The following is a 25,510-nucleotide window of genomic DNA, read 5'->3' as shown; positions in this document are numbered from 1 at the left end:
CTGTCATGGATGACACAGCATAAAGTAGACGTAGCAGCCAGTTCCACTGAAATGCGTCTACGTAGGTGTCGACTGGGTGGTAACGTTTAAAGAATTATCATGTGTGTTAAAATGCGTCAGTATATTGTAGGCTACTTCCCAGAAAGCTGGGCTGCTATTGTCAGTAGATGTTCACTTTCGTTTTCGGCCTTGAGTCAACAAGTAGCCTAATCCAAACTATAAATTATGTTTGTTTGTAGGCGTGTTTTCTTTTATGCCCTCAAGAAATACCCATGCAGATTATGTATTGGGCCCACAGGGCTACTTTATAAACATCCATACGATGGCCTAAGTTTCTGTTCGGGCGACTCATTCAAGATTCATTTTCGTTTCATGCTTTGTTGATGATGAGGCTTTCTGTATGTCATAGGGTCGGTTGCGGTCATATAAACCCATCATTGAGTCGGAGCATCGGCAGGTGCTCTCCTTCAAGTGTTCTCTGTATGGACTAGTTCAGGAATATAACACAACAATGTTTTCATGGGGAGAGGATAGTCGTAATGGCTTTGGTTTAGTGAAGGCGAATGGTTTAGATACGACAAAAACGGATATAAATTGCGTTAATTTTATACACCTGAAATCTAAAATTCAGGACCTGTCCGCAGGTAACAGTGTGGTCGCCTTTATCAGAAATAATGTGAGACAAGTGTCAGTCGCACGGATTCAAGAGGACCAAGATGGGAGAAGAATCACAGGGAAACTGAGTAGGTCTAATCTTTTTTCGAATCAATATTTATAATATATATTCCTGAGTTGCGGAATCATATGTTTTATGTGCTTTAGAGATTGTGAACTGTAAGGAGAATATTCGGGCTGTGAGTTGTGGAGATTCTCATGCGGTTTTACTGTCTGAAGAGGGCCGGGTTCTCTGCTTGGACAAAGACAATATTCCCAGGTGGGTTCCATTCCATAATGATAAATGTATATGTAGCTTACCCTCAAAAAATGTAAGCAATGCCTTATAGTAATTCAGTGTCAGTGTTTTGATTGACGTTTTAGTCACCCCCACATTCAAATAGCTAAAGTATAAAAACAATTTGTTGTTTGTCATTTAATTCAAATGAGCCAACTCTAATCTTATTCATCTGTTTGTTTTTTTATTTTTCTATCAGACCATTGGATAACCTATGTAACCGACAGGTAACTCAGGTTGCATGTGGAGACCAGCATTCAATTTCACTAACACAGGGTAAATGACCATTAACACACCACTAATAGCACAGTTTCACAATACATCTTAACCAAAACAGTCTAAACTTTCAAAACTGTAATCCTGTACAATGTTCTCATCGTATGGTTGCTAACTTATGATTTCTGTTCAGACGGTCAGGTGTTCACGTGGGGTCAGAACACCAGCGGTCAGCTGGGTTTAGGATGGGGCGAGCCAAGCGCCATGTCCCCCAAGCCCCTGAAGTCTCTATCAGGGATCCCCCTGGTTCAGATCACTGCGGGGGGAGACCACAGCTTCGCTCTGTCCCTTTCTGGAGCTGTGTTCGGCTGGGGCAAGAACACCGCCGGGCAACTGGGACTAGGGGACACAACAAGTACAGTATACATTACACAATATATGTGTATGTTGTCTGTTGTTAAATATATTTAAATAATCAAGGTCCATGAGCAGTACATTATTTGAAGCAGGTGTTAGTGTTGGGCTTAAACAAAAGCCTGCACACCCAGTAGCTCTCTCAGGCTGTAGCTGGAGACCCCTGATATATCTAATATGAACCACATTTTGTTGTGGTTGAAATTATGTTGAAAAAATAAAGAAAAGTATAGAAATGTGCCTTTATCTGTCTAAAAACTATTTTGACCAGGATGAGATGGAACAATATTGCATCGTGTTTGAGGGTGATATGTTGTATGTGTTGTGTTGTAAATAAATGACTGTAAAAAATAATATATAATAATAACAATAAAATGAACCCAATTTTCTGTAGACAGACATGCTCCAGCTCCTGTTGATTGCCTGAATCTGAAGAAGACTGTTTTAATTTCATGTGGAGGAGAACATACTGCCGTTCTGACAAAGGTTGTATATCTGTCTGACACAATAACACTTTTCCCTATTATTTGAACTAAATGTTGTTTGGACCATACAATATGTCTACATGTTATGTATATTTATTTATATGGATGTCTCAATGTTGTAGTTTTTAGTTCCCTGGAAATTCGTATTGAAACGTCCTCATTAACGAGAGGAAAACACTGTATGATAACTGTCTGGGTGGATTTTGTTCTAGGGAGGTGTGGTGTTCACATTTGGCTCAGGCCGCTATGGACAGCTTGGACACAACTCTCTCCGAGATGAACTACGACCTAGAGTGGTGGGGCAACTCTGGGGGTTAAAGGTGACCCAGATAGCCTGTGGAAGGTAGGCTACACTTACTAGACATGATCTGGATTTGACCAAATATTTTGACAGTACACAAATTGTGATGTAGGATCTGTTTGGTTATGTTCATCTTAGCATAATACCTTTTTAGAATTCATTGTTGATTTGAGAAATGTTTTCTCTGTCCGTTTGCCACATTAGACACCACACATTAGCATTTGTGGGGCCATCTAATGAGATCTACTCATTTGGGCGCGGAGAGCAAGGGCAGCTGGGAAATGGAGTAAAGATTGATCAGTCTGTGCCCCTCCCAGTACAACTGCCAGGTAAAACATTCATTTATTTCAATACTCAACTAAAATAACATGAAGTAAACATGAAATAACATTAACTCGATCATGAACTATTTTTGTCAACATTTCAGACCAGATTGATGACCAGAAAATTGAACACATTTTTGCTGGAGGAAACCATTCCTTTGCATTGTGCACTCTTGGTCAGGTATGGACACAATTCGGTTTGAAACATTTAGTTAGCAAAACAGAACATAGTTTGTCCTTTGTACTTAACATTGCTGTGATACATTGTATCACATTGTCATCTTCACAGGAGTCTGAAGAAAGGTCAAACAATCTCAGGTCAAGTGTGGGCAAAGTGACACAACAAGCATTAGATGAAGAAATCATTGACAAATGGATCTCAGAATGTGATTCAAAATCATGGAAAAAAGTACAGAAGTAAGTATGATGACATTTTGACATTTTAGTCATTTAGCTGACGCTCTTATCCAGAGCGACTTACAGTTAGTGAGTGCATACATTTTTCATTTGATATAAGTAACTATCATTTACCGTTGTTGCTGTTTCCTTATTTTGTTTATGTACGGTCACATACTGAACTGAATAATTACTCAAACTTGTATTTGCAGGGAAATCACAAAAACGTTTTCTTCTGCGTCATGTTTAAATGGGAGCTTTCTTGATAAAAGGTAACAGTTTTTAATATTGGTTCAAATACATGATTGACTTATGTTTGAAATATTACATTATCGAAGAATACTGGTTTAAATATGGCATAGATATTGACAATTATTTATTGGTTTTATTAGTTGTGACAAACATTACCAAACCTCACCAAAACAGTCTGGCCTGGATTTGTCACTCGTCCAAGGCGCATTCCGGAAGCTGGCAAAAAAGGACAAAGTTTTGACTGAGGTATTTTGTGAATACATTTATGAATTGATATGTAATCGTATTCCTATTCCTATGTATTCTGACATGTGTCTTTGATTGCACATTGAATTGCTGAAATACTTCTAAATTGTTGTTATTATCATTTGAATGAGGGGCGATTCACACACCTCTTTCATTGCACTAGGTTGAAGCTGTTGTCCAGCACACACTACTTCCCTCCCTGTATGAGGAGCCGATTGGAGTGGAGAGCTTGAGGGTCTACCTGGTTCTCCCTGAGCTCCTGAGGGTCCTTCACAAACGGCACAGAAGGACAGATCTCACTGAAGCCCTTGCTGCTGCTATCCTCAGACTGCACCCCGACAAGCTGCAGGTCCTTGGTAATGTTGCCGTCCATTTAAAATGTTTCACCCCAAATTAAACTAATCAACAATAACATGGTCGTAAATCTGTTTGTGCTGTAACCAACTTATTTTGTCCTTGTTCATTCGCTGTCTGGCAGATTTAGACTAGGAAAAATGTACAAAACCAGTGATTATTTGAATCGAGTGTGGTAGTGCTGGGCTAAAACAAAATGTGTGCACTTTGGGGGTACCCCTGGAATGATTGTGAAGTAGAGCAAATTCTATGCCCCCACAAAATGGTTTGATCATGTAATCTTTGTGTTATCATGTCCTGTAGGTGACTGCTGGTCCTCATTGAAGCCCTCTGTCATGACCAAGCACATTGGGATGTGGAAGAAGGCCCTATCGGTGATTCTGACAAGTGAACATATTCTACGCACCCGTGACCATGGGGTCAAACACCTGCTCCATGTCCTCGGCCATCTCCACAGAGTCAGTGTCCATGCTTCTCTGCTTGTACTGTCAATCCATTTATAAAGCTGTTTTCCCATTTTGACCAGTCATCTTCTGGGACCAATCTGGTGCCAGGGTGCCAGTTATTTCAATGCAACCTATTTAGAATCGATGAGACCATAACTGAGATTTGATTAAATAATATTTTTCTGACACACATGGAAAATATTTAGCTAATACTTGCTAATAAATAAATATTGTCAAAATGTATTTTACTTTTCTATATTATTTCAAAGGCAAACCAAAAATCTGGAGAGACCCAGACAGTTCCAGACAGTACCTTTTGTATGGAGGAGGTTCACTTCAATCCCATATTTCTAGCGGAGGATGTAAAGCTTTGGCGTTTATGGTCAAAGCAGGTAAGAAACGTTATTTTGTCTCAGTCACTGATTGCTAAACATGCTAGTTGCTGTCAGTCTTGAGGTGTTTTGATGTTTGTTGTTTGGGTCTTAGATAGTGTCATAGGCTGCATCTCAATAGAGGCTTTAGATTTCCTCTACCTGAAATTATCTGGAAAGAGAGAGTAAAGGAAACATTTTGTTTTCCTACTAGAGAATCTTTCTCACCTTCTTAAGTTAATTCTTATCAGTGCAGAATAACATAATTAGACAAAGGAGCTCCTTAATTGAGATGCATTGTAAATATTTTTATTTTTACACCACTTTCAGGATGTGGATCAGACACCTGCCATCTTTTGTCATTACCCATTCTTGATGAATCTGCAGAGCAAGATAATTGTTTTTAACATCAACGCCGCACTCACACAGGTAATGACACTTTCGTCTCAATATATAGTATTATAATATACAGCAGATACTATAAATCAGGGGTGGGTAAACTCCCTACTAGACTAACTGACTGTGTATGCAATATTTTGCTCTTGCCCTGCTCTAACACACCTGGTTCTACTAATCAGCTGCTCACCAGGACCTTGATTAGCTAAATCAGGTGTGTTAGAACAGGGCTGGAGCAAAAGCCTGCATTCCAAGTAGCTCTAGAATGTTGACCATCACTACTGAAGAAACCAACCATATTTATGAACCTTTTTGATGGGAAAAACTGGTTGAAATAAATACTTGTTTTGTACTAGAAAAGCACTAACTGAAGACTTAATATTGTACTGTATGCATTGCAGAATCCCCCTAACAATCGCCAAAGGACTGGCATGTGGCCTTTTAACATGTTACCCGTGGCGGCCCCTGCTGTGTTCTTTGAGCTGAGGCTGAAGCGAGCATCACTCATCGAAGACACTTTCCAACAACTGAGTGTAGAAAGACCCAGTACCTTCAAGAGGCCCCTTGTGGTAAATCCATATTTTTACATTTAGGAATGATAGCTTTCCAATGACGAGACAATGTTTTGAACAGAGAAGGGCTATGCCAAAATGTAGTGCTTACCTCTCTCAGGTGTATTTCGACGAGGATGCGAAGCTAACAGACGTCTACAAAAGGGACTTCTTCATCCATTTGTTTGATAAGCTGTTTGTACCCGAGTCTGGGATGTTCATGTACAACGACAACAAGACGCTAGCCTGGTTCCCTGCAAAGGTAAGGTACGTTTAGGGAAATCACACATGGATTATGAGGTTTTCCACCACCTCACCATATTTCTTTATTTCTACATCGATAATCATTATATTTTCAAATGGCTTCAAATGTGCTGGTAGTGAAACACTAATGATATGTTCCTAGAGAGGAACTACTACAGTATTACTACTATATTACTAGCCTACTACTGTATTCTAGAAACCGCAGTACCTTCCCTTTACTGTATATTAATCTATCATTTTTCACAGGTTATCAACAGCATGTCCTATACTTTCACTCACGGTGTATTTCTTGTCTCTTGTCCAACCCATCCTCACTAACAGCCTAGAGTGGAGGAGAAGCGTTATTTCCTGTTTGGGGTTCTGTGTGGGATGGCCCTGTACAACAACAACATGGTGCACCTCCCCTTCCCCATGGCCTTCTTCAAGAAGCTGGTGAACATCAATCCCTCTTTAGAGGACCTGAGAGAGTTTAGCCCCATTGAAGCAGGGTAAATTCATACCGTAATATATTGTTATCCCTTTGTCAGTAATGTATTATGGTACAGGCTGTTGTGTTTGTTATAAGGACACCAAGGACATATTAAGAAATTGCATCTCAAGGCATTTAATTGCATCTCCGGAGCAGGGCACTTGCTCTGTGTGGATAAGCAATTATGAATTATTTGGATAAATAGTTATTTATTGATTAATGCATCATGATTTATTGATTGCCAATTTATAATTGTCACATCTATTGTCACATATTATTTTCAATGCTTTTGAAGGAGTTTGCAGTACATCTTGGATTACCCTGATGATGATGTCGAAAACATGGACATTACTTTCTCAGTATGTATTGCTTTCAAACAGTTTGATCGATGAACAAATCAAATGTAACCTAATACAGATGTAGGATCTTAATTTTATCACTCTTTTGTTGCTGACAATTTTCCCGCACAGCAGGAAATGCAAAGTTGTAGTGTATTCAAGGTTTTAAAAAGCTTCTAAAGTTAGTAATTTCCACTTTAAAATGACAGATTTGATTTGCCCTTACGAAAAATGTATCAACCCCTACAAAAAATGTCCAATAATTGTAATACACATAATAATTCACATTTCCTGCTGTATTAAATTGGCTCAAATTAAGATCCTACTAGTTAATTGAAGTGAAGCTGTATGAATGACTTAACATAAGATACATTATATTATATCAGTGTGTATGTCTCTCCCAGATCACTCCCATCTATTTGTCTATACCCTCAGTCTGCAGTGTTGTCATTGTTCATTTACCTCACTATTTTCATTACTCACTATAATAGGTGGTATGGGATGACGTAGCGGTGGAACTTGATCCCAAAGAAATTGGAAAACTCGTCACAAGTGCTAACAAGTAAGATTATTGCAATATTTACAACTGACAAAATACAAGGTGTACAGTATGACACATTTTCCCATTGCTACAGCTACCAGGGTTGGGGTCAATTCCATTTCGGCAATATCATCTCATACTGAAATGTAATTGTATGAATGGAAAAATCATAATTGAAAGTAAATGGCGCTTCTCATTCCTTGAATTGACACCAACTGGAATCGACACCAACCTATACTAGCTTCAACTCAATGGATATCTGACTCTGTATGTCATTCTTTTGACAGGAAGGAGTTTGTTGACACCTATGTGAACTACATCTTCAACCAGTCAGTACAGAAGGTGTTTGAAGAGTTCAGGAAAGGCTTCTTCAAGGTGTGTGACATGGACGTGGTGGAGTTCTTCCAGCCAGAGGAACTGAGGGGGGTGATGGTGGGGAAGGAGAACTTCGACTGGGAAACGCTGAAACAGGTCAGAACCATGTTTTGTTACTACATGACTGAAGCTCAATCCTAAATCTACCCCTAGCTAATTGTCTACATCTGAGAGCATTAGACAAGTAAAAACATATAATATATGACGAAGATTTCACCTAGCCTATCAGAGGGCAAAAAACAAGTGTTCTAGGGGTTGATTTGGGATTGATGGTACAGTGGGGGAAAAAAGTATTTAGTCAGCCACCAATTGTGCAAGTTCTCCCACTTAAAAAGATGAGAGAGGCCTGTAATTTTCATCATAGGTACACGTCAACTATGACAGACAAATTGAGGAAAAAAATTCCAGAAAATCACATTGTAGGATTGTTAATGAATTTATTTGCAAATTATGGTGGAAAATAAGTATTTGGTCACCTACAAACAAGCAAGATTTCTGGCTCTCACAGACCTGTAACTTCTTCTTTAAGAGGCTCCTCTGTCCTCCACTCGTTACCTGTATTAATGGCACCTGTTTGAACTTGTTATCAGTATAAAAGACACCTGTCCACAACCTCCAACAGTCACACTCCAAACTCCACTATGGCTATGAACGGTGAGCAAAAATCCCAGAACTACACGGGGGGACCTAGTGAATGACCTGCAGAGAGCTGGGACCAAAGTAACAAAGCCTACCATCAGTAACACACTACGCCGCCAGGGACTCAAATCCTGCAGTGCCAGACGTGTCCCCCTGCTTAAGCCAGTACATGTCCAGGCCCGTCTGAAGTTTGCTAGAGTGCATTTGGATGATCCAGAAGAGAATTGGGAGAATGTCATATGGTCAGATGAAACCAAAATATAACTTTTTGGTAAAAACTCAACTCGTCGTGTTTGGAGGACAAAGAATGCTGAGTTGCATCCAAAGAACACCATACCTACTGTGAAGCATGGGGGTGGAAACATCATGCTTTGGGGCTGTTTTTCTGCAAAGGGACCAGGACGACTGATCCGTGTAAAGGAAAGAATGAATGGGGCCATGTATCGTGAGATTTTGACTGAAAACCTCCTTCCATCAGCAAGGGCATTGAAGATGAAACGTGGCTGGGTCTTTCAGCATGACAATGATCCCAAACACACCGCCCGGGCAACGAAGGAGTGGCTTCGTAAGAAGCATTTCAAGGTCCTGGAGTGGCCTAGCCAGTCTCCAGATCTCAACCCCATAGAAAATCTTTGGAGGGAGTTGAAAGTCCGTGTTGCCCAGCGACAGCCCCAAAACATCACTGCTCTAGAGGAGATCTGCATGGAGGAATGGGCCAAAATACCAGCAACAGTGTGTGAAAACCTTGTGAAGACTTACAGAAAACGTTTGACCTGTGTCATTGCCAACAAAGGGTATATAACAAAGTATTGAGAAACTTTTGTTATTGACCAAATACTTATTTTCCACCATAATTTGCAAATAAATTCATAAAAAATCCTACAATGTGATTTTCTGGAGAGAAAAAATCTCATTTTGTCTGTCATAGTTGACATGTACCTATGATGAAAATTACAGGCCTCTCTCATCTTTTTAAGTGGGAGAACTTGCACAATTGGTGGCTGACTAAATACTTTTTTTCCCCACTGTATGTAACATGTTCTGGAACCTAGCTAAAATGTTGTTTTGATACATTGATTTGACAAATGGTTTGAATGGTGTCAAGTCTCTATTGCCTCACCATATTCATTGAGGACATTGTCCCCCAAACTAGAACACTGTGTATGAAGGAGAGTACCATACTGGACATCCCAACATCGTCACATTCTGGGAGGTGTTTGAGGAACTGACAGAGGATCAAAAGAAAGCTTTCCTGCGTAAGTATGGAACGTTTTCATTGTAACAGATGAACAAATAACGTAGGCTACTGAGAATAAAGTTATATTCTGTCATTCACTGCCCTCCCTCCCCTCCCACCTTTGCCCCTTCAGTGTTCCTGACTGGCTGTGACCGTGTGCCCATCCTGGGTATGAACCAGATCAGGATGAGGGTCCAAATCCTTCTCAACTCCTCCGAAAAGCATTTCCCAGAGGCGCTGACATGTCACTCTCTGTTGCAGCTGCCCATATACCCCTCAAAAGAAACACTACAGAGCAGGCTTATAGAAGCAGTCGGCCACAACAGAGGCTTCTGGAATGAATAATGAGTGTATAGTGTTGCTGCTGTATATACTCCTCTCCTGTGTTCATCTTTTCATTGTTCTATAGTTGGGTTTAAGATTTGGATTGTTTTAATATAGGGTTGTATTTCAAATCCTAACTTGAGATCTGTGCGGTACTATGCCATTTGTGTGTAATCATTATTGCATTCACCACATTTTATTAAAACATTTATAAATCAAAAAGTACAGCATGGTTTGTGCCTGGACATTAAACACATTCAAATTAACAAAAATGATAACAACCAAAATACAAGGAAATCCCAAAGTATTTGAAATCATCAAATTGTGCAAAAGAAGCATACCAGGGTTCCAGCTGAACACAATAACTTCATTTACAAGACGCACCCAATGGTTCATTACAGAAATCAATGAAAACATAATATCCCTGCAGTTAGGTGGCACACAATAAGGCACAGATCATTTGGCACACGTCCTTCCCAACCATGATTCCCCAATTCACAACATAGGGCAGGATTTAATTCAAGGTGCGCTATAGCACAGTGCACTATAAGAGACTTTTAAAGGTAATTTACACTTGAGCAGACATGCCAGCGTTTACCATGAATGTGATCTCTGTGAACATGCCTTTAAAAGGCGTATTGTCAGCTGCATAGTGCACTGACATAAAAAGAAAACCAGCAGTACTAGGGACCTCCAGGCTCATGATTTGAGCACCACTGATCTCAACTTACATTTAGAGTACTACTCAAGTTCATAGCACTTCTAAATGACTCATTTTCCTTAGTGAACTTGAGTACATTTCCAGACAAACATACTGTTCAAATGAGGCATACTTAATTCCCTTTGAATACAGATGCTAGTGTAAACAAAGTCATGTAGGGTTTTAAGACACTGAATTGTCAAATAGAGGTAATATTAGAGGTACAGCCACCCGTGATTAAATTACAAACATTTAAAATGATCAGTGCAAAATAGATCACTTCCAGATACATACAGTAAGTGCATTTTTGATCAGTGCTCATCATAAGAGATCCTCTTTATGGAACAGCGCCCTCTGGTGTTTGTGGTCAGACTTAACGGTGGCGTTCAGGACCGGGGTGTTGGCGAACTCCACGGTACAGGGCCCGGGGGTGCATGGGTCCCCCTCCAGCTCCAGGACGGTCACGTTGTTGGGCGCGGCCGTGCTCAGGATGCTAGCGGGCACGTACAAGGTGATTTGTGGGCCGCGAGCGGGCCAGTAGCGGCCCAGGTTGAAACCGTTGATCCACACCTGGCCCTAGTGATAAAAACAAAACATAAAGGAATAGCATAAAAAAAAATACTAGAAATAATGTACGTGTTCGGGATTCAGTAGTGTCAGGGACCATGAACAAGTTGTATATTGCACCAGGGTATGTGAAACTAACGTGGTTCAGCAAACCACGCTTACGTGATGAGTAACCTTGCCTGAGATATGAAGAGGTGTGTCTAAGGCTAATGCCTAGGCTTTAGCTCAGAGGGCTAACACAACAGTCTTGTCAGCGCACAGATGACACAGGTCAGTTACATTAGCTATAAGGCCATTTGCAGTTGACTAGTCAGTCACATTATCTATAAGGTCATTTGCAGTTGTGGTCCCTGCTCAGGAACAACATACAATAGAGCCATTCAACAAACAATTAAAATCTACTTAAAAAGGTAAAACCCCACCTTTCTCCAGTCAGGGAACTGGATGTAGGTGTCCTGGGGCAGATCTGGGATGCCACCGGGGATGACGAAAGTGCCCCCATAGAAGGAGGGGACGGAGAGGGGTGAGGGTGGTGGAGGACCAGCCTCCCTAGAGCCCATCTCCCAGAGAAGACCCTGGCTAACAGCCTGGTCGATGCTGAGGCTGTAGACGGCCCAGCCGGTGAGGATGTCGGCCCCCAATGTCAGGTTAGACACCAGGCCCTGTAGAGAGAGAAAGAGAAAGAGAGAGAGAGAGACAGAGAGAGGGAAGGAGGGAGTCAAAACATCATAGTCATGTATGTGTGCATAGGACACTTAGGGTTGGATTCCCAGACTCAAAATAATACTAATGGTGGGCTAAAAAGCAGGTTCAATTCAAATTCTACAAAGTGCTTCTTAGTCCAGAACTTTGCTTAATCTATTTCCAAGCAACCAGCTCATAATGTTCAGTGGGACCGAATAAGGTTCTGTAGAATTAAGTAGCTAATGGAAGGGTGCTGTATTAATGGTGGTTACTCAGGAGAGCCAGCTTTAAATAACTGTTGAAAAGAACATCTTGCCTTAAAGTCATTGATGTCTTTCCCATAGTTGACTCGGCCCATATTCTCCACCAGTATGTCCACCTGACTCCCAGCCTTCCCAGTCACATTAATGGTCAGGGCCTTGTCCCTCTCTAGGATCCCAGCAGCAACCTGATGACAGACCATATTGAATTACGACAGACATTTTCCTTTTTTTGAAGAACCTGAAGACTTTTCTCTCTTCCTCTTTTGAGATAATAATCAGTGCCTCAGTCTGACATCGTATGAATGACAGTGATCACCAACTGGTTCTTGAGACCTACATGCTGTGCAGGTCTTGGTTCCAGTCCAGCACTACAACACAGATTTCACTAATCAAGGTCTAAATTGGGTGTTCTAGTGCTGAGCCCGGGACAAGAACCCGTCCTCCTTGGACAAGAATTTGTGACCATTGACCATTATTGAGCACCAACATGTTAACTTGCAGCAAACCAAATGAATTGCAGGGGAAGTTTTGATGACTAACTCACCCCGTCGACTGATACATATGCCCGATCATGGACTCCATTCAGTGGTGAGGAGAGAGGGGTGGGCTTACTGCAGTCCACAGGCAGCTTGGTCCGATAGAGGACGAACCCAAACGGCTTTTGGAGAGAAAACAAATAAAGCGAGCAAAGCCTCTCAGCCATTTTGGATCATAACAACCATAGCTGCTTACACTTAGTGTAGAAAAGGACAGACCGACATTGAGCTTGTGGACGTACTTGGTTCATCTCAATGAAGGTCAACGGGTAGAGGCTTTTCACCGGACCGGAGAAGGAGAGTATGTCTAGAGCATCGACTACTGTGTGAAGCTGAGGAGGCAGAAAGAAACACATTCTGTTGGAATATACTGGATTATATTCTACACGGTGTACACTCCATGCTCAATCAACACAAGAGGAAAAAGAGAAAAGATCCATTTGCTTTTAGAGTATTATGATATGCCTATGATACAATGTATTTTTTAATAATACAATTACTTTCTATGCCTTTGATATGTGGTTGTCCCACCTAGCTGTCTTAAGATGAATGCACTAACTGTAAGTTGCTCTGGATAAGAGTGTCTGCTAAATGACAAAAAAATGTAAATGTAAATATTGCAACACTTCTCCACACTGTGTGCAATGTGTCAACAAAGTCAGGTAAAGGTAAAGACATTTCTATCCGGTGCTGTGTCTTAGTTGGTTAAAGCGCCTGTCTAGTAAACAGGAGATCCTGAGTTCGAATCTCAGCAGTGCCTTTTCTTGCATTTCATTGTACTGTGTACACTTCTCTTTAATCCGTGCATATGACAAATAAACGTTGATAAAAATGTTAACTCAAATGTTTAATGTCTGAAGATGATCTACCTTCTTCATTGGCACAGCTCCGTAGGCATATTTAGGTGTTGATGGAGGCACGGGTCCCTCTGGTATCTTCCGATACTGTTGAGGGAAAATACAGGTGGATATGACATCATTAGGTAATCATTTGTAAAACTGACCGATTTACCTTTAATTACTACCCATTTCAAGCTTATAAGAAGTCAGGGTACTAAAATGCTGACCATAGAAACTTTTGCTATAAAAGTCACGAGAAAGCATAATCTAATCAAACATATTGTATGTATGACATGTAGTGTGATATCTCTGTCACCAACCATTTTGATGACATCCTGGATGGCAAAATATTTGTCAGTGAGGTCTCCTGCCTCAGTGAGCGGAGCGTCATAGTCATAACTACTAGGCTGGGGGGCATAGGGGCTATTGGCACCTGAGAGTATGAAGAGACAAACGTGATTTTATACAACGGGTGGGTCTAATCCTGAATTAGTTAAAACCGCATTCCAGCAGGTGTCTATTCCACAAGTTACCACCGGCTAAATCTATGACGTTAAAATGCCTATTTACTCTGTTCCATCTGACTGGACTAACGTCTCGGGCCTAACAACACCCGTGCCAATATATCCTCCAAACACCGGCTTCTTGGGCAATTTCACTTAAATAAACTAATCTTCACATCATGGCCAAACACAAATAAAGTGAAATAGATTGGGTTCTGCAATAGAGCGCTAGAGAATATGCGATCATTGAACAATTTGACTCACCATTCCAGTATCCAAAATTGGTTCCTCCAATAAACATGTATCTGCAGAGAGAGAGGTTTATAACTAGTTGTCAACAGCTGAAAAATCATCTGTGCCTTTTTGATGTTAAATGTTTCATGTGTGATGATGTCAACACATATTCCTATCAATCATTGTTGGTTGGTGATCTAATTATTACTTTATCTACCATTTAGGCGGGGCGGCAGGTAGCTTAGTGCCAGTAACCGAAAGGTTGCTGGTTCTAATCCCCGAGCCGACTAGGTGAAAAATCTGTCGATGTGCCCTTAAGCAAGGCACTTAACCCTAATTGCTCCTGTAAGTCGCTCTGGATAAGAGCGTCTGCTAAATGACTAAAATGTCAATTTAAAGGTCTGTCATTCGAATCTATCAAATCAATCAATCCATCTCGCTGTCTATACCCATGACTCACAGATTAACGCTGGCTCCGATGGCGAGGATCTCGTTGAGGGACTTGGCCACGATGGCGGTGGACACTGTAGAGTGATGCTCTCCCCAGTGGTCCAGCCAGCCGGTGTAGAACTCAGAGTTCACCTGCAACACAGGATACAGTCAGCACTATCTGGCCATGCTAGAGAGGACAGAAATGTGATGGACTTTAACCACTAACATCTAACGACATGTAGTTATTGTTTGTGTGCGTCTGTAAGTTGTTGTTCGTATAAGTTTGTATCTGGAGTGGAGAAAAAAATTATACAAAATAATATAAAAAATAAACATCTAATGACAGAGACGCTTACCAAGGGTCCATGGGGCTCTGCCTGTCTCTGGGCATCAAATGCAGCAGACACATTCCCACCTGTTAAACAAATACAGACGTATACAGACAGACAGAGACAGTTATTGAACAATGCTGGATGAGATGGTATAACACATGAGTCATAGATTTCTAAGGCGCAATGAGTCAACACGTCTGTTTTGGCAAACAAAGGAAATAGGCTAGGTTAGACGTCACATGATCAACAACCACCCAACAGCACGGTCAGATCTAAGACAGATAGATACCATACCAACTGAACACCCCTATGCTTCTTCAAATCATACCTGTTCCATTAACCAAGTATCCCAGGCATTTCACTGAAAAATTATCACCATTGACCTTTGTTGTGTATATTTTGACTTGAATCAGTTCCCCCTTGACACTGATCTAAGGTAAGTCTTGCCATTTCCCCTATTATCAGTATGGTAGTGATTTGGGAAATATAATCTGATCCTAGATATTTGCCTCAGAAGCCTACCTGGGCCAAAATCCACAGTGGCGTAGAGGCCCTGCAGAGAGCCACACTTGAGGTACCCGACCCCAGCCCCATCTGTGGTGAACAGCACCACGTCATTCCCCAAATGGGAGCGGAACAGACTGGTCAGGTGACGCAGGTAGTTGTAGTCACAGGCAAAGTAGCTGCCGTACTCATTCTCCACCTGAGAGAGAGAAGGGGAGGAGGGGGAGGGAGAGGAGAGAGAGAGAGATGGGCTCTTGTTGAGGAGATGAGAGGCAATGTTTGACAAACAGTCTTCTATTGAATTGTAGAGATTTAAGGCACTATATGAAGTTATCTGAACTTTTGCTATTGATTCCCCAATTAATTTTGGATTAATCATTGAATATCAACATGACTCACCTGAACAGTGATGATGGGTCCACCGTTCTGATAAAGGAACGGTTTTATCATTGGCAGTAGCTTGGCCATCCACTTATCAACAGCCGCAATGTAATCTGAAACAAACGGATTTAGGTGTCATAAAAACACAATTCTTATATTGTATACTAATAGAATGCATTGCATTCTCATCTGACGGTCAATACACACCTGTATCTGAGGAACGTAGGACAATGTCTTTCTTGTGGAGCAGCCAGGCAGGCAAGCCCCCCTAAAGACCAGGTCATGAAATTGGCAAATTATCACACAGTCCGTCAAGAAATACACGGCTGATGTAGAAGTGCCGTTACTACATTGTGACTGATCGTCTTCCGTAAACAACTTGAAATACAGGCACAATTTGCCAACATTATTACACATCATATCATCAACTTGTATATTTATCATAAAACAATTGTTTACAGTCATTCTCTCACCATATCCCACTCTCCACAGATGTAGGGCCCAGGCCTCAGTACAACCAGCAGACCAATGTCTTGGGCCAACTGCAGGAAGTGTTCTAGATCCCTGTCCCCACTGAAGTTGTACTGATCCGAGGAGGGCTCGTGGAAATTCCAGGGGACGTACCTGGAATGTCAAATGTCATTTTTCAACCAAAATGGATAATTAAGTACTATTTAAGTCCATACCACCGGATGGTAAATCATAGCTCTGTCTGAGGTTTACGACCCAACAAAGGAATTCTGTTGGGTTATCAACATTTGGAGGTGATGTGACTAAATAGCTCTGTCTTTGAATTACTTGATCAACATCAATTCTATGTACCAATTGGCCACTGAAATGACTAACTGAAAACTAGAAGGAACATTTAAGACACTCATCTAACTGGTTGGCATTCAGTGTATTTATGACATAGTGGCCAGTCTACATTTGTCTGGCTACCCAGACTCCTTGCTCCGGCTAAACGCTACTCCAAGCCTACGGACGTAAGTTTCTTCTCCACAATGAGTCTGGATCTGAGTATACCTCCCGACCGTTCACCGAATGAGAACACATTCTGGGCCGTCTGATTGGTCCAGAAACCAATGGGTTGGGCCAGAACCAGAACACACGTGAGTAAAGAGGCGAATTGATACTCTGATTGGTTAGAGACGATCCAATCGCTGATGACATTGTTTTGTACAACGCCCCTCTTCACCACAAACAACTTCAATGATGACAGTCTCAGACTAAAGTATGTAGCGAACGACAGAGCAGCGAAATAACTTAGTGTGAGTCGTCAGGCTAAGTCTACATACGTCTGAATGGCGTTCAGTCCGGCCATATACATCTTGAGTAGCCTGTCTTTCCAGTAGGCCCTGGGGATCCTGTTGTAGTGGATGCTACCGGAGATGTAGCGGAACTCTTCCCCATCCTTACGGAAGCAGTCGTTCTTGTAGTCCACACTGAAGGTCTGCGGCACTCCAAGCTGACAGAGATTTAAACAAAGTAAGGGTCACATATAGTAGTTTTAAATCCGGGGGAGCCATGCAGTCAATGTGCTGTTTTTTTATGGCTACATCAAAGTGACTTTAGAGTAATAGTTGTCTAAGGGAACGCATCTTGAGAGCAATTGGTATAATTTCATTGCAGTCATGTAACTGTTCTGTTACAGTTTCAGCTTTTTATGGTGAAGGGGTGATTTATCAGGTGATGGCACAAGGTTGGCAACAACGTGACTGCCAATCTTTGTCCTCTAGTCAAGTGATGTTGCTGGGTGTATAAAATGAAAAGGCCTACATCGCGATGAAAATGAATACAGAGAGCAGAAGAGGACATTCTAATGCACATTTACGTTATTAATTTATATGGCTTAATTTATATAATTTATATGACTTAATTTATTAATTTATATGGCTAGATCAACCACAGACAGAAGGGGTAACCCTGACACTTCACAGGGGCTATAACGCTGAAGCATCCGTTTAGAACGTTCTCACCACAAAATATATGGTAGTGAGAGGAAGTCCAGTCTGGGGTAGCGTAAGGGGATGAAACTATGTGAAACTGTGCCGACATTCAACTTATCTTTTTCTGTTCACAAAACTAGAATATGTTACGAATACAGTGCATTGATTTGACGCTTTGCCAAAGTTGAAAAGGTCTACTTCTCGATTAAAATGAATACACAGGGGAAAAGAGGTCATTCTAATGTACATTTACGTTTTTAATTTCTATGGCATGCAGTAGATCAACTGTGATAGTTAATGTCAGCTAAGCAGAGTTTGAAATGTTGCTTGCTAGCTACTTTGAAAGCAATCAACCCAGATATGCAAAGTCAGTGCACTAACGGGTAAATGGTTCAAGGAACCTGCGATTAGTTGAAATGATAGGCTAATCTAAACGTCATTCAAATGTTAAATGCATTCCAAAAGGAGGCTTGAATTCTGACTAGGTAGCTTGCCATCTGTCTGTTTTCTTTCCCCACTAATTCAGTCTAAGCTATTACGAAATGATCTATGTAAGAGTACTTACTGTACTTGCAAAGAGGGAACACAGTAGCACAACTCCAACCCTTGAGCAAGCCATGTTTGAATCTCGTGATGCACTGACTGAATGACTGAACGTCAACAGATGAGATGCGGAAGTTGGATATTGTCATGTGACGATGTCTGTTATGGAAGTACCGACGCCATACCGGTAGGCGGCAGTCTCACGGAATGCCCAAGGCACAAAGTGTATTCTCGTACTTCCTGTCATCTCTTCTCCCTCGGTGGTGGTTCGCAACATAAACACACACGTGGGCTTCTGATCTCTGCTCAGTTTGTCGCTTCTAAAGGTCTGTAAATAACAACATATGTATTGATTATTGGTGGTCACAACTTTATATAATTGTGACAACATGTCGACAAGTGAGAAAATAACACCAAACGAAGGACTGGAGGCCGAAGAGGACGAGTTGCCTCCTCCCGTTGTGACTCGGACTCGTAGCGGGCGCAGAGTACGGACCCCAGCTGTCTATCTTGACTCTGAAGTACCGAAGACTCCAACACGCCGAACAAGGAAATCTGTAATTCAAGAGTTACCGAATGAGAATGCAGAGAACCAGACGGAACCCGAACCAGAGGTTGTAGTCGTGGGACCCGTTGCCGACAAGGCTCGTGAGAAAAAACTTCCAAGCAGCGAGTCCAAATCAAATGCATTGGCAACAGCTGAGGCATGTCCAGAACCAGTAAAATCAGACACGCATGTAGAGAAATCATTAGGTACAGTTATTCCAGCCGTGTCACATCATTGTAACGAGAAGAAAAACAAGGCTGGTCCCGTACCAATGGAGACCTTTCCGGACCGCCCAAATAAATCGGCCAAAAAGAGGACTCGTTCAGAGTCAAATGAGAAACTTGGCCTGATACCTTTGGGGAAACCGAAATCCGGACGGGTATGGAAAGACCGCAACAAGCAAAGGTCAGTAGTGGCATAATGGGTCATATAGGGGCAAGTTGCAATAGCCTACAATGTATTAACTGCATGCATATGCAAACTATTAATAGTAAGCCCAGCCCATGCAAACACTGTGCCTATGGTGTCCAGAAATTGTATATGAAATGTACCTCTATAGAATGACTTTGTTTTTCAGGTTCTCGGCTCTTGTAAGAGATAAGCCACTGTGCTCCTCCTGGGAGAAGAAGATGGAGGCCAAGCGAGAGAAGGAGCTGGTGAAGAAATATTCAGTGCAACTGAAGGAGGACAAGGCCAGGGAGAAAGAGGTCTGTGTCGTCACCTGTTCACATTAGTGCTCTAACATCTTAAAAAGTAGTGCTTAGACTGCGTTCAAAACAACTGGAAACTCGGAAATCTCAGACCAGTGCGTTCAAAACAACTGGAAACTCGGAAATCTCAGACCAGTGCGTTCAAAACAACTGGGAACTCTGGCGGAAAAAAACGAGCTCTGACTGGGGGAAATCGTTTTGAACTCAGGCCTCTTTTTAGAGCTCCGACCTGAAGCTCACTAACGTCGTGATTTGACCTCGTATTTTTCAGAGTTCCCAGTGTTATTGAACACACATCATTAGAGGTTGGCAGTGCAACTGTGATTGTTTAGGCGTCCCCTCATGATGTAATTGTTTGCGGGTATCTTTCATCCCTTACAGGAAAAGAGGAAGCGGCATGAGGAGAACTTAAAAAGGCGAGCTGAGAACGAGAGGAAGGCGGAGGTTGTGCAAGTGGTAAGGCAACACACACAGCCCCACGTGATCCCAAATGAGATGGAGTCTTTGTTTCTCACTGTAACCTACATGAGCCAGGCAGATCTCTATTGCTGACTTCAGGGGCCGTATGTATCAATTGTCTCAGAGTAGAAGTGCTGTTCTATCAGGTTCCCCCATGTCCATGTTATCTTGTTCATTTGTGATCTAAAAGGCAATACTGATACTAAATCAGCTCTCCTACTCTGACGCTTGATACATATGGTCCCAGGCTAAGCACTACATAATTTTGTATCTTTCCCTGTCTGAATTTTCCATCCCAGATCCGGAACACAACGAAGATCAAGAGGATGAAGAAGAAACAGCTGAGGAAGATCGAGAAGAGGGACACACTCGCCATGCTGCAGAAATCACAGCCCAGGAACCCAAAAGCTGCACGGAAAGGTGGCAAAGGGGACAAGTAGAGGGAGTGCACAGGTTGACTGATGTGACGTTCAGATCTAGAGCCCTGTTGAGAAGCACCCCCTAGGCACTTCATGTAGATATGAAAGAACCAGTCAGAAAAGGAGCTTGCTCCACGCATTGACCCGGTATTGCAGTTCCCCCGGGATAAAAAGGCGATTGAGCTTTCCATCGATAGGCTAGGTGGAATTTTCACCATTGCTTCAAATCTATCCAATCCTTTCAGATCTACACAGTGCCTAGGGAGGGCCGATATGGCTATCGATGCTCACTGTGAGGCTGTTGGAACTGGAGCGCATGGGCAGCAAACCCTTTCAAAACAAATTACCACCTGTGGCGCATTGCAGATGCAAAAAGTGCCTCCTACCTCTATTCTGCGGAAATCCAAACGTGGGCTGGAAGAATTCTTATCTTTACTTGAACTATGTTTTACTGGAGCGTAATGCAATATTCCATTAAACAAACAATTGTTCTATACATTTATACAAGTGGGTCTCCCAACCTTTTTCTTTGTGGTCCACTACATCACCATTGCAAGCTTTTTGCCCCCTTTAGTGTGTTGCATTAGAGGAATGATGACGTTATACAGCAAGTGTGCACTTCTTCTCCAGTCAGGCTTTATTACATCACCCTGCAAAGCTGTTATACTCAGCGCACTGACCAAGATCCATAACAGAGAATGAATGGGCATAAAAAGATAGGACACTACGACGAATGGAGAAACAAGATGTAATTATTGAAAAAATGAATAAAAACAGATTAATAAAAAAGAGTGAAAGAAACTAAACTCACAGACCATATAAACAATATGGCAGTACAATAATGATGAACATTCAACTCTTAGACGGGTACAAACTCTGGTTTGACAACTGATGTACTGATATTGTGAAGCAACCGTTTGTATTTGAAGAAAAAAAGCACAACAATTGTGTGGCGTCTTCACAGCAGTAACTTTTGTTGTGCAAACAAACTGTTGGATCACAACTGTTCAGTCAAATGTATTGTACATCAGTTGTACAGGGCCAGGGAGTAGGAGACAATGCAGAAGTGATCAAACAAGTTACAGTTGACTTACAATTAATGGACAATCCAGTTCTAGGAGAAAAACAGTAATGTTCTATTTCAGAAAAACTGGGAGTTCTCTCTGACCTTAACACAATCACCATACTTAGATCTAACTATAATTATCAATATTATTAATAGCACTAATTATTACTTCATTTGATATATACACAAATATTAGCAATGTTCTGTTTCGCTTTGTATTCCTTTTTTCCTCGATCTCAAACACATTTAAGTACACTTGAAAATAAAATGGGATTTATCTTATTTTTGGAACTCACAAACCTCGCACTCAAGCTCACATTCTGTACAAGTGCACACACACACTTTAGTTCATGTAGATTAAGAGTAATCTCCCCTGCATCCCTATTATTTTATAGTGCACTACTTTTGACCAGGGCCAATAGGGGTCTGGTCAAAAGAAGTGTACTATATAGGGAATAGTGTGCCATTTAGGAAGCATCCACACACCCACTAAATTACTAGGCCACTATTCCAATATGTTTTGGTCGAGTCTGCCTCACAAACTTGACCCTAATAAAAACTATAAGGCTACGCTAGATTGTTTTGCTGTTGAAGAGGTGGTGGAAGCCATCTTTGGGATGTAGGGCGTTGTAGGAACTGTTTAAATAGTATTTTATGACGATACATCCTTCATTTAGCCGATTCCGCTGCTTCGAGAGGGATAACAGGCTCCAAGCCCAAACTATCCTTGTGCAAAACAGCCACAGCAGAGAAGCTAATGTGATGTCACCAAGTTCTAGAGAAGGACACTCATTCTCAAACACACGCATTCATTTTCTCACTCTCACATGCAAGCGCACACACGCGGGCTCATGCATTTGTTGCTCACCCCCTTTCTCTCAAACACACCTCTTAAACAGCATTTGTGAAGCTTTGAAAATCTGGCAGACCCAAAGCGGACATAAGCACCAACCCATTGTTATAATAACCCCCCCCCACACAGACATATTCTCTCACACAAACTGTTCATGTCGATATGCGTTTATGCCATGTTCATATGCATTTAGTCCATATCCTTTGGAAGAGGAGCAAGGTAGAGTTAGTGTTTGACATTTGAAGGGTCTCTGTTAGTGTTAAATCGCTAGAATCTAACAACCAGACTACACCTTTCTGCCCCCAGTCTTTTCTACGGCTAACATAGCAAGGGTGAGATAAAGAGAGGGTGAGAGAAAGAGAGGGGCAAAGGAAGAAACAGAAAGACAAAGGTCTAGCCAGTGGCTCTAAAGGGAGATATCAAATCATCGAAGTGAAGATGAAGCTTTCCCTAGCTACAGATCTAGGATCAGCTTTGGCTCCTCCAATCCTAACCTTAAACATTAGTGGGGGAAATGCAAAACTGATCCCAGATCAGCATCTAGGGGCAACTTGACCCTACACGGAAGATGAAGGCAGGTCTGTCCCCCTGTCCGGTTGCACTTTCCTACTGTCCTGCAGGGTCTCACAGCCCCTATGCACACCATCCTCACAGAGAGTGATAGGGGAGAGGTACCATTACAACCCAAAATCTATCCTGAAAGAGGGAGGGTTGGGGTTAAACAGTGTCGATACCCAGTTTGCCCCTTCTTCAATTGGGGAAAAAGGGTGGCTTGGCCTTCCATGTTCCAAATGCCTGGGTTAGTACAATTTGCTGATGGGGGGGGATCAATATATATCGGGGCACATGTCCCAGTTGCCGAGGTCCTTCGCCTCCCAGTAGCCCCCCTTGTAGACGTGCATGGACTCTCCCGTGACGGCGTCCTCGGTCCGCTCGAACCACATCGCCTCATAGTTGTCCTGGTGGACGCCTGACGGAAATAACAAGAAAAAGAATGAGTTAATCTATTGAAAGAATAGATGTTGAGGACCAGCCATGGAAGCTTTGGGAAAGGAACTTCTGCATCAAGACCATATAAAAGAAGGATGAGATCAGGAGTTTTCTGTCACTGCTTGAGCAATGATTATGACAGTATTGGCTCATCCCTCTTTGGTATGATCCTGGAGAACCGGAACATTAGAACAATACGGTGACAAGGACAACATTGCTGCAGTATGGTGGTGTCTAGCTACAATAGTTCCCAGAGTTCATTTCTAGTGCTACAAGATTTCACACATACGAACGCCGTGAGACTTTGGGAACTAGTATTTCTCAAACAAGTGATACTGCAACTACTAGAGCTTCTAATAGGAAGGAGACACAAACTACAGACAAATAACAACAGAGGAGGAGACTGAGAGAAAGAACAACACTGGCGTTACTTGCTTTTGACCGCAGCTCCATAATGACCTTCCATGTCATCCACTGGGGGGGGGGAACAAGATGTAAAGATATGATGGTTGATGTGGAAAATGCATCTAAATAGGTGTGAGAATGAAATCATGTGTGTGTGTCCCAAACTATTAATACTTGCTTTGATACTCTGAGAGGGGCGGACCACGTGGGGCTGCAAAAGGGAAGACTGACAGATGAGTATGTGAGTGTGTGGATAGAAATAGACAGTGGTATAGAGAGGAAGAGAGTAGAGGGCTACTTGCTTGGAGTGTGAGGTGGAGAATCATCTGGGTCCGCTGAAGGGGGAGAGAGGAACATGAAAAATGGACAAGAAAGGAATAAAATTATGAAAAGAAGAGGGGAAAGAAGACTGTCCATAAAAAAAGAACCTACAACCTAACCAAATAAATGTATTTAATATACGATGATACTTACTGGTGTGATGTGCAAAATTAAAAGCTAGCCTACTTTTACTACGCTACTGAGCTGTTTGCCACCACTGGACATTGCTGCATATCAAAAATAGTTTTCAAAACATACTTTAAACATTCCTCTATTGAGTATTAGAATTCAAATGTGCATTTCACAGCACAAGAACAAGTCGTTTCTAGGCATAGCCTGGAAATCTGGGTTGTATTCAATAGACAGCGTAGGTAGAAAAACGTCCCGAAACAGGGAGGGGACTTCCTGAACTTGTCCAATAAGAAACTCTTGTTTTTGTTGCTAAACATTTTGCTACAGTGTGCACTAATGAATACGACCCTGGTTTTGATTGACTAGCATATTTGCATCACAAGAAAGCTAGCTAGCTAGTATTTGTCTAACTACCTTTGTCTATATACACACACACACACACACACACACACAATCTAAACGGAAAGTGATAGACGGATCAAGTGTCAGAAAGGGAGGGAATAAGAGAGCGAAACGGTGGAGAAAGCGAGGAAGATGGACAGAGGAAAGGGGGGAGTTAGTGGTACTTGCTTTCATCTGAAGCATGGCTCGCTTCCGTACCAATCTCCACTGCATCGGCTGAACACAGCACAAACCAAGGATGGATGAACAAAGAAAGCGGGAAATTATGAGATGAGGTGATGGATAGTCAGAGGTATTAAATACACCTACCTTGTGAAAAGTGGATTGGATCGTTTGTGTGAGAGAGAGAGTAAAGGTAGAGTGAGACAATAGGGAGAAAAGACGAGGAAGAGAGGAGTACTTGCTTTTCAAAGGCGAGTCAGTGATGAAAGAGTCCTCAATGACAGCTTGGGGGACAGAGAGACAGACAAACGTGTGAAAGACAGACAGACAGACATATACAGTTGAAGTCAGAAGTTTACATACACTTAGGTTGGAGTCATTAAAACGTTTTTCAACCACTCCACACATTTCTTGTTAACAAACTATAGTTTTGGCAAGTCGGTTAAGACATCTAACTCTGTGCATAACACAAGTACTTTTTCCAACAATTGTTTACAGACAGATTATTTCACTGTATCACATTTCCAGTGGGTCAGAAATGTACATACACTAAGTTGACTGTGCCTTTAAACAGCTTGGAAAATTCCAGAAAATGATGTCATGGCTTTAGAATCTTCTGATAGGCTAATTGACGTCAATTGGAGGTGTACCTGTGAATGTATTTCAAGGCCTACCTTCAAACTCAGTGCC

At 41.8% G+C, this 25,510-nt stretch overlaps 3 protein-coding genes and 1 long non-coding RNA gene across 4 annotated transcripts; 2 read left to right on the top strand and 2 right to left on the bottom strand.

The window, feature by feature from the left end:
• Positions 1-511: 511 nt before the first annotated feature.
• On the top strand, positions 512-9,981 carry LOC311124217 (E3 ISG15--protein ligase HERC5-like; the record flags this gene model as incomplete). The annotated part of the gene is made up of 23 exons (XM_084198404.1): positions 512-743; positions 823-934; positions 1,152-1,228; positions 1,362-1,583; positions 1,977-2,068; positions 2,280-2,410; positions 2,573-2,697; positions 2,796-2,872; positions 2,981-3,108; positions 3,300-3,359; positions 3,480-3,585; positions 3,749-3,941; positions 4,243-4,397; positions 4,655-4,777; positions 5,087-5,185; positions 5,554-5,721; positions 5,825-5,965; positions 6,289-6,455; positions 6,732-6,795; positions 7,266-7,336; positions 7,603-7,786; positions 9,483-9,585; positions 9,700-9,981. 23 exons carry the CDS (start codon positions 512-514, stop codon positions 9,909-9,911), a joined length of 3,042 nt encoding a protein of 1,013 aa, XP_084054530.1. The 3' UTR covers positions 9,912-9,981.
• Positions 9,982-10,064: 83 nt separating this feature from the next.
• On the bottom strand, positions 10,065-18,449 carry LOC311124218 (beta-galactosidase-like). The gene is made up of 16 exons (XM_084198405.1): positions 18,377-18,449; positions 17,161-17,330; positions 16,339-16,489; positions 16,073-16,133; positions 15,884-15,978; positions 15,503-15,683; positions 15,005-15,063; positions 14,677-14,798; positions 14,247-14,287; positions 13,800-13,912; positions 13,510-13,584; positions 12,883-12,972; positions 12,649-12,762; positions 12,158-12,289; positions 11,580-11,819; positions 10,065-11,166 (listed from the first exon to the last, which is right to left on the bottom strand). Exons 1-16 carry the CDS (start codon positions 18,428-18,430, stop codon positions 10,912-10,914), a joined length of 1,953 nt encoding a protein of 650 aa, XP_084054531.1. The 5' UTR covers positions 18,431-18,449; the 3' UTR covers positions 10,065-10,911.
• Positions 18,450-18,589: 140 nt separating this feature from the next.
• On the top strand, positions 18,590-20,996 carry LOC311124223 (uncharacterized protein). The gene is made up of 4 exons (XM_084198408.1): positions 18,590-19,306; positions 19,479-19,608; positions 19,993-20,067; positions 20,370-20,996. Exons 1-4 carry the CDS (start codon positions 18,744-18,746, stop codon positions 20,508-20,510), a joined length of 909 nt encoding a protein of 302 aa, XP_084054534.1. The 5' UTR covers positions 18,590-18,743; the 3' UTR covers positions 20,511-20,996.
• Positions 20,997-21,103: 107 nt separating this feature from the next.
• On the bottom strand, positions 21,104-25,500 carry LOC311124224. Its single transcript, XR_014612734.1, has 2 exons — positions 25,063-25,500; positions 21,104-23,378 (listed from the first exon to the last, which is right to left on the bottom strand). It is a non-coding gene; the product is annotated as an uncharacterized lncRNA (long non-coding RNA).
• Positions 25,501-25,510: the final 10 nt, after the last annotated feature.

Source organism: Coregonus lavaretus, assembly GCF_964263955.1.
Source record: "Coregonus lavaretus genome assembly, contig: HAP1_SCAFFOLD_1330, whole genome shotgun sequence".
NCBI lineage: Eukaryota > Metazoa > Chordata > Actinopteri > Salmoniformes > Salmonidae > Coregonus > Coregonus lavaretus.
Note: the sequence above shows the minus strand (reverse complement) of the source record. Positions and strands in the feature narration are given on the sequence as shown.

What these genes read in the sequence shown, in the direction of transcription:
- LOC311124218 (XM_084198405.1), bottom strand. Translation starts at nt 18,430, where the DNA reads ATGGCTTGCTCAAGGGTTGGAGTTGTGCTACTGTGTTCCCTCTTTGCA. An exon ending in CACTGTGGATTTTGGCCCAG is followed by an intron (nt 15,064 to 15,502) that starts GTAGGCTTCTGA and finishes TTTGTTTAACAG; the next exon opens with GTGGGAATGTGTCTGCTGCA. An exon ending in CCTTCATTGAGATGAACCAA is followed by an intron (nt 12,763 to 12,882) that starts GTACGTCCACAA and finishes TCTCTCCAAAAG; the next exon opens with CCGTTTGGGTTCGTCCTCTA.
- LOC311124223 (XM_084198408.1), top strand. Translation starts at nt 18,744, where the DNA reads ATGTCGACAAGTGAGAAAATAACACCAAACGAAGGACTGGAGGCCGAA. An exon ending in ACAAGGCCAGGGAGAAAGAG is followed by an intron (nt 19,609 to 19,992) that starts GTCTGTGTCGTC and finishes CATCCCTTACAG; the next exon opens with GAAAAGAGGAAGCGGCATGA. An exon ending in AGGCGGAGGTTGTGCAAGTG is followed by an intron (nt 20,068 to 20,369) that starts GTAAGGCAACAC and finishes TTTCCATCCCAG; the next exon opens with ATCCGGAACACAACGAAGAT.